At 45.0% G+C, this 12,801-nt stretch overlaps 1 protein-coding gene across 5 annotated transcripts in view; it reads right to left on the bottom strand.

Annotated features, from left to right (window-relative positions):
- PIR (pirin) overlaps window positions 1–12,801 on the bottom strand; it is a 92,564-nt gene that overhangs the window by 1,713 nt on the left and 78,050 nt on the right. For all 5 annotated transcript variants that reach the window (XM_054007210.1, XM_054007219.1, XM_054007238.1 and 2 more), the window contains 2 exons: window positions 9,520–9,602; window positions 373–439 (listed from right to left, as the gene is read on the bottom strand). In XM_054007210.1, the coding sequence (XP_053863185.1) occupies window positions 373–439; window positions 9,520–9,602 (150 nt within the window). The remainder of the gene's footprint in view (window positions 1–372; window positions 440–9,519; window positions 9,603–12,801) is intronic.

Below are 12,801 nucleotides of genomic sequence, written 5' to 3'. Positions count from 1 at the left end.
ATGAGATTTTTTTCAGGGTTCATGTTATTTTTAAAATGTTTCATAAAAAAAATAGATGGAAAACATGATAAAAGTGAAAAGTACGGTACTTTAAAAAATATAGTATATTATATTTTTAGAATATAGAAATACAAAGAACACACCTTGAGTCCAACAGCACTATCTCATATACAAACAAACTGGCTGGGGAACATGGGAGGCACTGACTTTCATTTTCAATCACTGTATTTGTGATGGAGAGGAACATACCAGGCTCCAAAAGCTGTCAGGTATGGGAGATGGCCCACATCCTTTGAATTCTTTCTGCTAGTTTACAAGACAAAACCATCAACCAACCAACCAACCAGTGGTTTGTTTACTAGAAATGCTTACCATGTTGTACCACAGATTCCTTAATCGGCTCACCAGCGACTAAGACAAAATGGCTTATTTCAGGACCCTAAATTGATAAATGGAATGCATTAAATAGCAACATCTATTTAGATTATGTTATTATAGATTATATTTAGACATTTTACAGATTGTCACAGGCTGGCTGGCCCTTTATGGGGAGATAGGCTCAGCCTCGCCTGTCACAGATTAGCCTCTGCAACTGATCCTGACTGGCTGGGGAGCAGGTGGCTCAATTCATATATCAGACCCAGCGGGGGAAGAGCTGGGTGATGGGGGAGCGGGGAGCCTCAGCTGGAAGAGAACTACAGGGAGAAGGGGTCTCCTGTGACTGGCCCTGGAAGGAGAGGGTGGCATGGCTGGAGGAGGCTGGGAAAGACCAACCTCCCCACAGATGGCCTGGGAATAAGTATCCAGTCCGGGGAGAACCAGACTAGGGAAAGGACTCCAGAGAAGAAATCCCGAGGCCAGTGGCTCAAGTCGGGGCTGGGCCTTCAGCATTGTACCTCAGCACTGTAGGAATGGACATGGTGAAAGGTAGCCCAGAAGCAACAGAAGACCCTTTGGTTTTATGCTCTTTGAACTGGAGACAGTTACTTGACAGGGCTTCCCTGAGCAGAGGTAGGTGTGCTGCAGGATGGTTCTTGGGACTAAGAGGGAAACAGTGGTAGAGTCAGTGCTGCACTGTGCCACAGCAGGCCTCATGGGAGCACAGGGGGGGAAGTGGTGCCACACAGACAAAACAAGGAACAGATAGTTTTCCTCTGGTATCAAATTATTTCTGTATAGTATCTCCCCATGTGTATACTTTAGTGTGAAAATTCAGGTGAGAAAATAAATTCCTTTCAGGTATTTAACAACAGATTATACCCAAGGACGGGTCCAGACCAACAGCTCCACATGCTAAACAAAACAAAAAGAGAAGCACTGGAAACAAAAATCATCTTAATCCAGAGACATGTAGCAAAACATTAGGGCATGATTCTATGAAGCCTGCTCACTGTAGTCCATCAAAACCAATGGGACTACTCACATGAAAAGGGATGTGTAGGATCAGGCCCTAGATTATCAACAATAAAATATGAGCTCAATAGAAGCAGTTAATTAATCCTGACCTCAAAATAACATATGCCTTCATCACATTTTTTGCATTTGAAACCATTAATTATAGGATTCTGCACCAATTCAAGTTTCTGTACTAAGCAAAGTTCAGGAAGCTAACATAATTCCCAGCTAAAATCATTAAGCAAGTATTTGTAAATTGATCCTATGAGGGGATCTACACAGTCCCTATAACTAATCCACACACAGAAGACCTTTTGTTCTCCTTACAATTACAAGGAAAAAGAAAAATTGGGTCATTATCTCAAGTGTCTCAAATAAGGATCTAATTTAGCTTTAATAAGATATTTATGACACAGCAATTAAATGCTGATTTTAGGTTTATCAATGAACAGACACACATTATTAAACTTCTAAAAGATGGTTTTAGTGAAAAACTGTTGTTAATATCATGACTGTTGCAACCAGAAACTTCACTCTAGACATACTAGAACAGTGTTTTGGAAATGTAAAGCTAAGTGCTGAGTTTGATCTGTATATATATATTTTTTTATTACTAATGGTCAAACAACCAATTTAGGCCCTGATCCTACAAATTACTCTATGCTGGTGGACCCCTGAATGCAGGCAGAGAAATGGGGCGCTGTGCCAGCACAGGATTCTATCTGTACCAAGCGCTTTTCAGGATCAGGGCCCTAGATATCTGCAGGATGATTGTTCAGCTTTAGCACATATGAATGACAATAACCTGAATTCACTGCTCAGTAGTATAGATAGGAGCATAATCTGGCCCTAAGGCCTAGCCCAGAACAGAGGGCAGTGCAAGGCCCATACAGCCCAACAGGAATATCCAGGAGGAGAGCTGGTTAAAAAAAAAAAGGCAGAAATAAATCATCAAAATGTAGAATACTTTGACATGTTTCAAACAGCTCTCTCTATGGGAGACACTATGCCCAAATCTCCTGGAGACAACAACTGCTGTGCCACCCCTTATTTCATATTTATTACAGTAGCACCCAGCGAGATTTTCCTGAGGATCAGGGCCCTATTGCGCTAGGCGCTGTACATACACATCCAAGGAGATGGTCCCTATGCTGAAGAGGGTGCAATATCCCATCTGTAGCAAGCCAGAGCTACTGGCTGCTGTGGAGGAGTGGTATTCCAAAACCCTGCCTCCTCTCTGCCCTTTTGATGCAACTCATACCCTTAAAGGCACTAGCCCACAGAGCCACTGATCAGGACACCAATGGCTATAATTAGGGCCCTACCAAATTCATAGTCCGTTTGGTCAATTTCATGGTCAGAGGATTTTAAATCATAAATTTCATGATTTCAGCTATTTAAATCTGAAATTTCACAGTGTTGCAACTGTAGGGTACTGACCCAAAAGGGTATAGAGGGGGGGCATCACAAGATTATTGTAGGGGGATTGTGATACTGCCACCCTTGCTTCCACGCTGCTGCTGGCTGTGGTGCTGCCTTCAGAGCTGGGCAGCTGGAGAGCGGCAGCTGCTGGCTGGGAGCCCAGCTCTGAAGGCAGCATCACCGCCAGCAGCAGCACAGAAGTAAGGATGGCATGGTATGCTATTGCCACCCTTATTTCTCTGCTGCTGCCTTCAGAGCTGGGCCCTCGGCCGGCAGCCGCCACTCTCCGGCCACCCATTGCCACCCTTACTTCTATGCTGCTGCTGGCAGTGCCACCTTCAGAGGTGGATGCCTGGCCAGTAGCCGCCACTTTCTGGCCAGCCAGCTCTGAAGGCAGTGCAGAAGTAAGTATGGCAATACCATGACCCCCCTACAATAACCTTGGAACCCTGCTGCTGCCCCCTTTTGGGTCGGGCCCCCAGTTTGAGAAACACTGGTCTCCCCTGTAAAATTTGTATATTATAGAGTAAAAGTACACAAAAGACCAGATTTCACGGTCCATGACACATTTTTCATGGCCGTGAATTTGGTAGGGCCCTAGCTATAATTGTGGCTTCCTGCAACCCAGGAGATAAAAGAGAATGGAAGCTCTTTGTATTCTCTCCCCTTTGCAGGTCTGTGCATGGGCTCACTACCATGTGGCCCTTAACATGTGTTTATATGACATGTAGTCATAACACAGCTGAAATAGTTACCAAACATTAACTACAAAGTGGTGAAATGAATTCACAATTATTTTGTTTTTCTTGTTATTTCAAAAATACCCTCAAATGTTATAAAATAGAATAAAACCCCCTCGCTTTTCACTGTAAAAAAATCTAAGAGGAAATTTAACATAAAAGAGAGGGGAAGAGAAAAATATGGGGATGAAAGAGTTAAGGTACTGGACAACAGGAAAAAGAGGAGGAGAGGCAGGTTTCTGGTGGAGTGAATTCCACATCCAATGCCCACTATAGCAAAGACCTGGTCACATGCTGGAATCTGATACTCTGCTGTGGTCCTTAGAGGGCAAGTGGTGTCAGAATGTAATTACCTGTCCAGATGAGGGTTATGGAGGAGGTAACAAATATAGCCACTAAAGGTGTAAAAACCAAGATGAACAATTCCAAGTCAACTTGATAAGCAGTCAATGTACAATAAGCAAGGAAAGTGTAATATGATCCCAGTGCCCTGGAGCAGTGAACAAATGTGTTGCTGCATACTGAAGAGACTGCAAGCTAAAGAGATGAACTGTTGGATGCTTTGCAAGGAGGAAATTACAATAATAGAACCTCATTGTCTTAAAGGCACGTATTGCTGTTGCAAAATTGTCACGGGACACAAGGGTGTAGACTGCACCAATTGCACAACTGAATAAACACTTTTGGACCATGCCAAACATATGATTTGTCAAGGAAAGACAAGACTGCAAGTCACATCAACATCCTTAACCTTGCTCACTATCTACAAGTGATTCCCCTTAATGAGCAAGCAAGAGAATCCACATGGCTACTCCTATCCATGACTTCTGCATTGCTAGTGCTGCAGACAGGGTAGATTTATTTGGCATTTAACTTACCCCTCAGTCAGAACAATGTTACATATTTCAGCAGGGAATAAGATCAACAAAGTTGATATACTATCTGCTGGGTTTTTACTGCAGTCATTTGCTTACTGATTACACTAAAATTCTACAGCGAGTAGGGTGACCAGATGTCCTGATTTTATAGGGACAGTCCCAATATTTGGGGCTTTGTCTTACATAGGCGCCTATTACCCCCCACCCCCATCCCCATTTTTCACACTTGCTGTCTGGTCACCCTAACAGTAACAGTAAGGTAATCAAAGTGGCTACTGATTGAGAGCTCACAGGCTAGCAAAGAAATCTGACTGAACATTCCTCACCTATAGTAGCCTCATGCAACTGAACAGCTTTGGTAACAGATTGTACCATGGCTGCACCTTGGGGTGGAGGTCAGATTATATCTAAGTGGCAATTACATTTCTTTGAAGATGATGTACTTTATAACAGAAACAGAAGATGTAAGATTGGTTTCCCCATGTGCATTTTAGATTCAGGCCAAACCCTAAGCAGTTAGTGGGACCACATGCATGAGTAACGTGAACAGAATTCAGCCCATCATGGTGGAATGCAGAAAAAACCCTGATATCTGTGAACTCATCATAGTTACATAAAAATGTAAATGAAATGTTGGCATTTTTGGAGCTTTAATCAGATCTCTTGTGCTATAAAATTTCTGGTGATAAGTGACACAAAATACCTTGTTTCCATTTTCCGGCAAATAGGATGGTCAGGTGTCTGGTTTTCAAGAGGAAAGGCTGGTTGTAAAGGGGACCTGACAGTGTCCGGTCAGATCTACTGACTGGACATCCAAAATCCAGTTACTGTGGGCCGGGGAGGTGGGGAGGCACCGAGTCATCACCTGCGCCAACCCCTACTCAGTCAGGGCCACCTCCTACCTGCATCAGGTGGCTGTAGCTCCCAACCCTGGTTCCACAGGCAAGTCCCTCCTGACCCACGCAGGGGGGGGAGAGACGCGGGGCAAGGGTGAGGCCGAGCGGGAAGGGGCGGGACAGGGATGGGGCCTCAGGGGAAAGGGGAGGTGAAGGGTGTCTGGTTTTTAAATATTACAAAGCTGGCAACCATACTGGCAAAGTCCTAGGGGCTGTCTCTCAGTTGTGCTAAAGGTTCTCTCACGTTGCTCTGTCAGAGAGTAAAGAGGCCTTAGAGTGAGCAGAAATGGCTCCCTGAGGCCCAGTTTCCAGTCTCTGATGGACATAGTGTGGCCTAGATGTACTATGACAATTTTCTACTTCCCAGCACCCAAAGGAGACCATGAGAAGTAGAGTGTAAACTGGAGCTGCCCTTAGCCTAACTTACAGCAGGGGCCAGACAAGATTCCGCCTGGCCCCAGCATATAAGGAGTGCAAGGCGACTTAAAGCCGCTTTTATTCTCCCTATATATCCCCCCTTCCATCCTTGCGCAAAATGCAGGAACTGAGTAACTGATGCCTGGATCCACCAAGGGACTTAGGCACTTAGAAAAATCACAGAGCAAACTGTGATCCACAAAGCTGAGTTAATTGTCTAGGTTTCCTACACAATGAATGGGGAGAGAGAGGTGCCTTAGAATGTGATCCACAAAGCCAGCACGCTAAGCAGAGAGCCGCTTAAGCTAGCCAGTGGGAGAGATGGATGAGAGGGGTGTGTGCTAAACTCTGTCCCTCTCACAGAGTTAGGTGCCTATGTCCTGGCTGCAGGGAGGCACTTATCTCTGCTTGTGAACCACGAGCCAAGGGAAGACAGGCACTCCTCCACTAACAAACATGCGGGGCCTATCCAGTAGGTGTGCTCAGAGGCTGCCTAACTCCACCCAAAACAGCCAGGGAGTGGGGAAGGAGGAGGTAGAGGAGCTGGTTCAAGTTCCCCTGTCCCTGCTTGATGAGGAGAACAGGAGACTGCCGCCTCTCAAGGGAGTGCCCTAACCACTAGGCTACAGGGTATTCTGATGTGGGTTTCCCTCAAGGCTGCTTCCCCACTCTGAATTTTAGGGTACAAATGTGGGGGCCTGCATGAAAACTTCTAAGCTTAACTACCAGCTTAGATCTGGTCTGCTGCCACCATCCCAAAGCTAATTCCCTTCCCTGGGTAGCCTTGAGAGACCTTCACCAATTCCCTGGTGAATACAGATCCAAACCCCTTGGATCTTAAAACAAGGAGAAATTAACCATCCCCCCTCCTTCCTATTGCAGTTATTCCACTCTAACTGAATAATTAAATATTAATGGAGCCAGAGAGTAAGAATGACTCTTTCGCCTAGTGGTTAGAGCACTCCCTTGAGAGGCAGCAGATCCCTGTACAAATCCTTTCTCTCTCTGAAGCAGAGGGGGAACCTGAACTTGTGGTCTCCCCCATCCCACATGAGTGCTCTCACCACGGGCTAAAGTTTATAAAGGAGCTCCCCCTCCACCCAGGCCATTTTGTGTGGAGTTAGTTGGCCTCTGAGCAGACCCAATAGATCTGGCCTCACAGGTTAGTTAGGCAAAGGCATGCCTATCTTCCTCCAGTTCATTGGAGGTGGCACAGGGAAGCTAGTGCTACTCATGCTGGATGTGTTTGGTGAATCTATCGAAAACCTCAGTCTCCAAGGCTGTGACTCTGCCCCTTTTCATGACCAATGCCATGTTGTTTTATTTACACCTTGCAATGCACTTAGGGCCTGGGACCGATGGAGTGAATACATGTGAATGCATAAATAAATCTCTCTATCTCCTTCAAAATTCCTGTCCTTGAGTTTTAGAAGAAGGTCCCCTCCAAGCAGAGAGAGAGCCTTCACTCACCCACCAGCCTGTGTCTGAGCACAAGCAACTCTGGATTCCGTGTGTATCACTTCCCATTCTCAGTCTCTGCCACACACACTGCCCACCCCATGATTGTTCTCAGTGTGAGCGAGGAGTGGGACTGAACCCAAGGTGGAGTCAGAACACAGCAAGAAGGCAGGATGATCTCAATAGGATATAGATGGGGTTGATTAAGATTCACATCAGGCCAGGTTCTCAACTGGGCCTACTTCCTAGCAGCCACACCTCATTTCATCATCACCCTCTGTTCACCAGAGGCTCTCCAACAGCCGAGAAATGCTCACTTGGGGATTATAACTTGCCGGCAGTATTCTTGCCAGCAAGTTAAAGAAGTATGGATTGGATGAATGGACTATACGGTGGATAGAAAACTGGCTAGATCATCGGGCTCAATGGGTAGTGATCAATGGCTTGATGTCTAGTTGGCAGCTGGTATCAAGCAGAGTTCCCCAGGGATCAGTCCTGGGAATGGTTTTGTTCAACATCTTCATTAATGATCTGGAGGATGGTGTGGATTGCACCCTCAGCAAGTTCGCAGATGACACTAAACTGGGAGGAGTGGTAGATATGCTGGAGGGTAGGGATAGGGTCCAGAGTGACACAGACAAATTGGAGGATTGAGCCAAAAGAAATCTGATGAGGTTCAGCAAGGACAAGTGCAGAGTCCTGCACATAGGATGGAAGAATCCCATGCACTGCTACAGGCTGGGGACCAACTGGCTAAGCAGCAGTTCTGCAGAAAAGGACCTGGGGACTACAGTGGACGAGAAGCTGGGTATGAGTCAACAGTGTGCCCTTGTTGCCAAGGAGGCTAATGGCATATTGGGCTGAATTAGTAGGAGCATTGCCAGCAGATCGAGGGAAGTGATTATTCCCCTCTATTCGGCACTGGTGAGGCTACATCTGGAGTACTGCGTCCAGTTTTCGGCCCCCCACTACAGAAAGGATGTGGACAAATTGGAGAGTCCAGGGGGGGCAACAAAAATGATAAGGGGGCTGGGGCACATGACTTACGAGGAGAGGCTGAGGGAACTGGGCTTACTAAGTCTGCAGAAGAGAAGAGTGTGGGGGATTTGATAGCATCCTTCAACTACCTGAAGGGGAGTTCCAAAGAAGATGGAGCTAGGCTGTTCTCAGTGGTGGCAGATGACAGAACAAGAAGCAATGGTCTCAAGTTGTAGTGGGGAAGGTCTAGGTTGGATATTAGGAAAAACGATTTCACTAGGAGGGTGGTGAAGCACTGGAATGAGTTACCTAGAGAGGTGGTGGACTCTCCATCCATAGAGGTTTTTAAGGCCCTGCTTGACAAAGCTTTGGTTGGGATGATTTAGTTGGGGTTGGTCCTGCTTTGAGAAGGGGGTTGGATTAGATTCATAGATTCTAGGACTGGAAGGGACCTTGAGAGGTCATTGAATCCAGTCCCCTGCCCGCATGGCAGGACCAAATACTGTCTAGACCATCCCTGATAGACATTTATCTAACCTACTCTTAAATATCTCCAGAGATGGAGATTCCACAACCTCCCTAGGCAATTTATTCCAGTGTTTAACCACCCTGACAGTTAGGAACTTTTTCCTAATGTCCAACCTAGACCTCCCTTGCTGCAGTTTAAACCCATTGCTTCTTGTTCTATCTTTAGAGGCTAAGGTGAACAAGTTTTCTCCCTCCTCCTTATGACACCCTTTTAAATACTTGAAAACTGCTATCTTGTCCCCTCTCAGTCTTCTCTTTTCCAAACTAAACAAACCCAATTCTTTCAGCCTTCCTTCATAGGTCATGTTCTCAAGACCTCCTGGGGTCTCTTTCTAATCTTCTATGATTCTATGATTAGCTGTTTTTTTAGGGTTAATGAAATTGAGCTTTGCCTTCTTTGGGAAAGGGGACACTTCACTTTGTCCCAGTTAGAATTTTCAGATTATAAAGGAGCTGAAACAAACTGGGGTGAAATCCTGGCCTCACTGAAGTCAATGGCAAAGCTCCCCAGTTAGGATTCCACCTCTAATCTAGATGTGTTTCCAGTGCAAGGGGGAAATTAATGTACAGTGAAAAAATAAGAAAACAGTTTTAAGACCAGTTATGAAGAGGACATGCATTCTCGGATGCCTGGCGTCTTCCTGGTCCTAACATTTCTTATGGTATGTTTGCACATTCTGTGCATTAAAAGACAGGGGGGAGGTGTGATGGAAATACCAATCAAAGAAATAAAGTTAATAATTCTCATCCAAAATCTTTTACAGAATTGAGTTATAAGCTCCAAGCATGAGGACAGGTAAGGATTACCTTGTTTTCTAACTGAACACAGTCACCATCGTCCAACACCGCTGTGTGATGGGGTTCGATTTTCCGTTGGGCATCATCAGATCCTTTGAACAGACCAGATATGTAAAAAGACAATGCATGACACAATCAAAGCTGCAAATTATGAAATGATTAGTCATCCTTTCTGCTGAGAGCTATTTTACTTAAGAATACGCATGCTTTTCTTTAATTCATCTTCCTCTAACACTCTCACTCTGCCTTTCACACATACCCTCTGTCCACCCCACTTGTCTTTTACCTTTAATTTCCTTTCTGCAGCAGATGAACAAAGGCCATTACTCCGCCTCTGTCAAGTTCACTATGTGCATCCTCTGATACACCATGGCCATAGGGATTAGAGTACTATCCAGTTGAGAGAAGAAGTGTGATGGAGGTAAATGCATCTGATACACTAATACGTGAGTTCTCAACCTAGGGATTGCAAACAGGCTTGGGAGGTGATGGCCGCCCTCCTTTTCTTTATGTCTACATGCGAGGGAAGAGAGAAGAGTCCCTAACCTTTTTTCTGTTGTAATATGGTGTTGTTGGACAGAAAATATTGAAAACTGCACCAGTGTTAACACACATGTTAATAAAAGGGATCAAAAAAGAGACATGGAGGAGGGGAGTGCCTGGAATTTTAAGTCATATTCCTATGAAAGCTTTTTGGTACATATTCAAATAGGATTTTTATTGAGTTTAAGAGTACATTTCACCCTCAGTGTAGCAGTCCCTCACAGGGCCCTACCTACCACTTAGGCAGGGATGAAAGTAAGCCTGTATGGGCCGGTACAGTGTACCGGTAAAAAGTGGCTGCCAGTACCGGCCCATACCCAGCTGACTTAGGACCCTGCTTAAAGCGCTGCCACAGTAGCACTTTAAAGTCGCTGCCCCTTTTGCGCCCCCCATCAGCGGCCCTGCCAGGACCCTACCGGCAGGGCCACCGACATGGGAGCGCAAAAGAAGCAGCTGCTCCAGGGCTGGCGATTTAAAAGGGCCCAGGGCTCTGGCCACCACTGCTTCTTCCACGGCAGTGGCCGGAGCCCCGGGCCCTTTGAATCGCCGCTGGAGCCCCAGGCAGCATGGGCCAGGCAGCGTGGAAGGGCTGGCAGAGGGACGCTGACCACCCCATCCCCGCCCCTTCCGCCCAAGGCCCTGCCCCTTCTGGGGGATGGAGCCGGTCCCCGTACTGGTTTGTCTTTGGCTTTACTTTCACCCCTGCACTTAGGCCTCAATTACACCTTTAATATTGGTCTTAAGAGGGATCTAAGTGGTGAATAGGACCTTATGTGGGGCCTCTTCACCTTGAAAGACTATTAGTCACAGATACACAGGATGTGATCTGGCTTTTCTGGTTGATTTGAAGACTTCCCCCACCCACACCCTTATCCCAAACTCTTGTCCCTACCTGATTTGTGGACTTTTTAGTTAGTTGTAAGCTGCAGGGTGAGAACAATTTACAAAACTAACACCTTGAATTATGGTAGGAGTAAAAAATGACCTTATTTTCTTGAACTGACATTTCTAAGCACTTCAACATGGGGAGGGCTTTAAAAATGGACAAAAGAAATTGTACTGAACCTTTTTCAGACAAACAACATTTGTATATTGGAATTAATGTAATTCTTGTAGGCTTGGTTAACTGGTACAAAATCATGAAGAAATTGGAAAAGGATGAGTCACCATGTGTCATATGGAAGGACAGAGCTGAAATTCCTTACAAGCTATCAAGCAACGCTGAGAGGGCAGCTGTACAAGGATAGTGAATATGCTCATCTGTGTTCCTTTCTGTGCACACTGTAGTCTGATATTCAATGAGTGCTAGACTGCTGGAACCAATTTGTTCCTTATACACAGAAAGAACACTGAAGCATTCATTTTGAAAACTGAATTGCACTTTGCAAAGCAATAAAATAAAGTTTAAAGTGGCCCATATTCTGAACATAGCATCAGCATCCTTTTAAGAATGACCTATTAGACTTCCTAGGTGATTTCTCTCCTACTGTTCTTCCAGGGAATCAGAATTTAGACCTGACTAGCACAAGTCTACCACTGCACGTCTGACTTTATATGGGATTATTGCTCCTTCCCACTCATTTTCATAGTGCACGGATGGGAGCCATAAAGTTGTGATTTGAAGGATCACTTAAAATGAAGTACAGACATAGATGTAATCCATATGTTTTGTTCCTGTTCTAGCAATTTCTGGCTTCATAGTTGAATGATAGGCCCTTGACTAAATTTTATAACATCTTACTTTTATTTTCCAATATTGCAAAAAAAGATTAGGTGTAAAATGTCTGCAAAAGGGCTGCCAAGTAGCAGGAAAGAGGATAGTGCCTAAGTTCACAGCTGATTTCTCTGGTATTTTATTAATATAATTATTTTTCTTTAATTAAACAAAGTAAGTTTTAAAAGAAAAAAATGCTTTTAAAATGGCTGTCAGTTATAAACACAGCCAAATCAGATAAATATTTTCCATCACTGACCTTGGCCAAGAATGCTAACTCTAACAGTGCTGTTCACAAAAGGCCCACTGAAAAACTGCTGCAAGTGTTGTTAGATTTGGCTGTCTAAACATTTGTAAAAGAAAAGGAAAAGCAACCCGAAAAACCAGGTTCTACATTTACATTATAGTATTTTCAGAGTGTGACTATCTCAGCTACTGTTTATGTATTCCCCAATGGGTTTATTTCTTTTTTTTCTGGAGCTAAGAATTAAAAGAGTCCGCAATTTCTAGTATTATAAGGTATATCACCCAAACCAACTGAATGAAAATATTCAGTTGGAATCACCACATGACCTGCAGTCAAACTTTATACTGCTTTATTCAAGTCTTATTCTTTTTCTGTTGGTTGCCAATATAGAGCAAGGTTGTGACTTGCCCTAAGCACACCTGCAAAAGGGAGTGGGGAGGTGATGTAAGACACTCCTGCACACCCCTGCATGAGCAACACATCTGGAAGGTTACAACACAGGGGATAGCTGTCTCCATGACGTTATTCCCCTTTTTGCACATATGGGCAAGAGCATGGAATGGGAGGGTCCTTGACTCCATACACACATTGCACCAGCCAACGTAGCTGAGCTGGCACACGGGGAAGTAATCTGTGCCTGAGGGCTGACATGGATACCTCCCCTTGTCCCCTGAGCAAGAGGGCCAGCCAGGAACCAGATTGGGACACTCATTCAATCTGGCTCCTGGTCTGCTCCTGGCGCAGTGTAACTATGTGCTGCCCCTTGCATAGGTCTGGGGAAAAGCCA

The sequence above is a fragment of the Malaclemys terrapin genome, chromosome 1 (genome assembly GCF_027887155.1).
Source record: "Malaclemys terrapin pileata isolate rMalTer1 chromosome 1, rMalTer1.hap1, whole genome shotgun sequence".
NCBI classification, from domain to species: Eukaryota; Metazoa; Chordata; order Testudines; family Emydidae; genus Malaclemys; species Malaclemys terrapin.
This window is presented reverse-complemented; position numbering and strand designations above follow the sequence as displayed.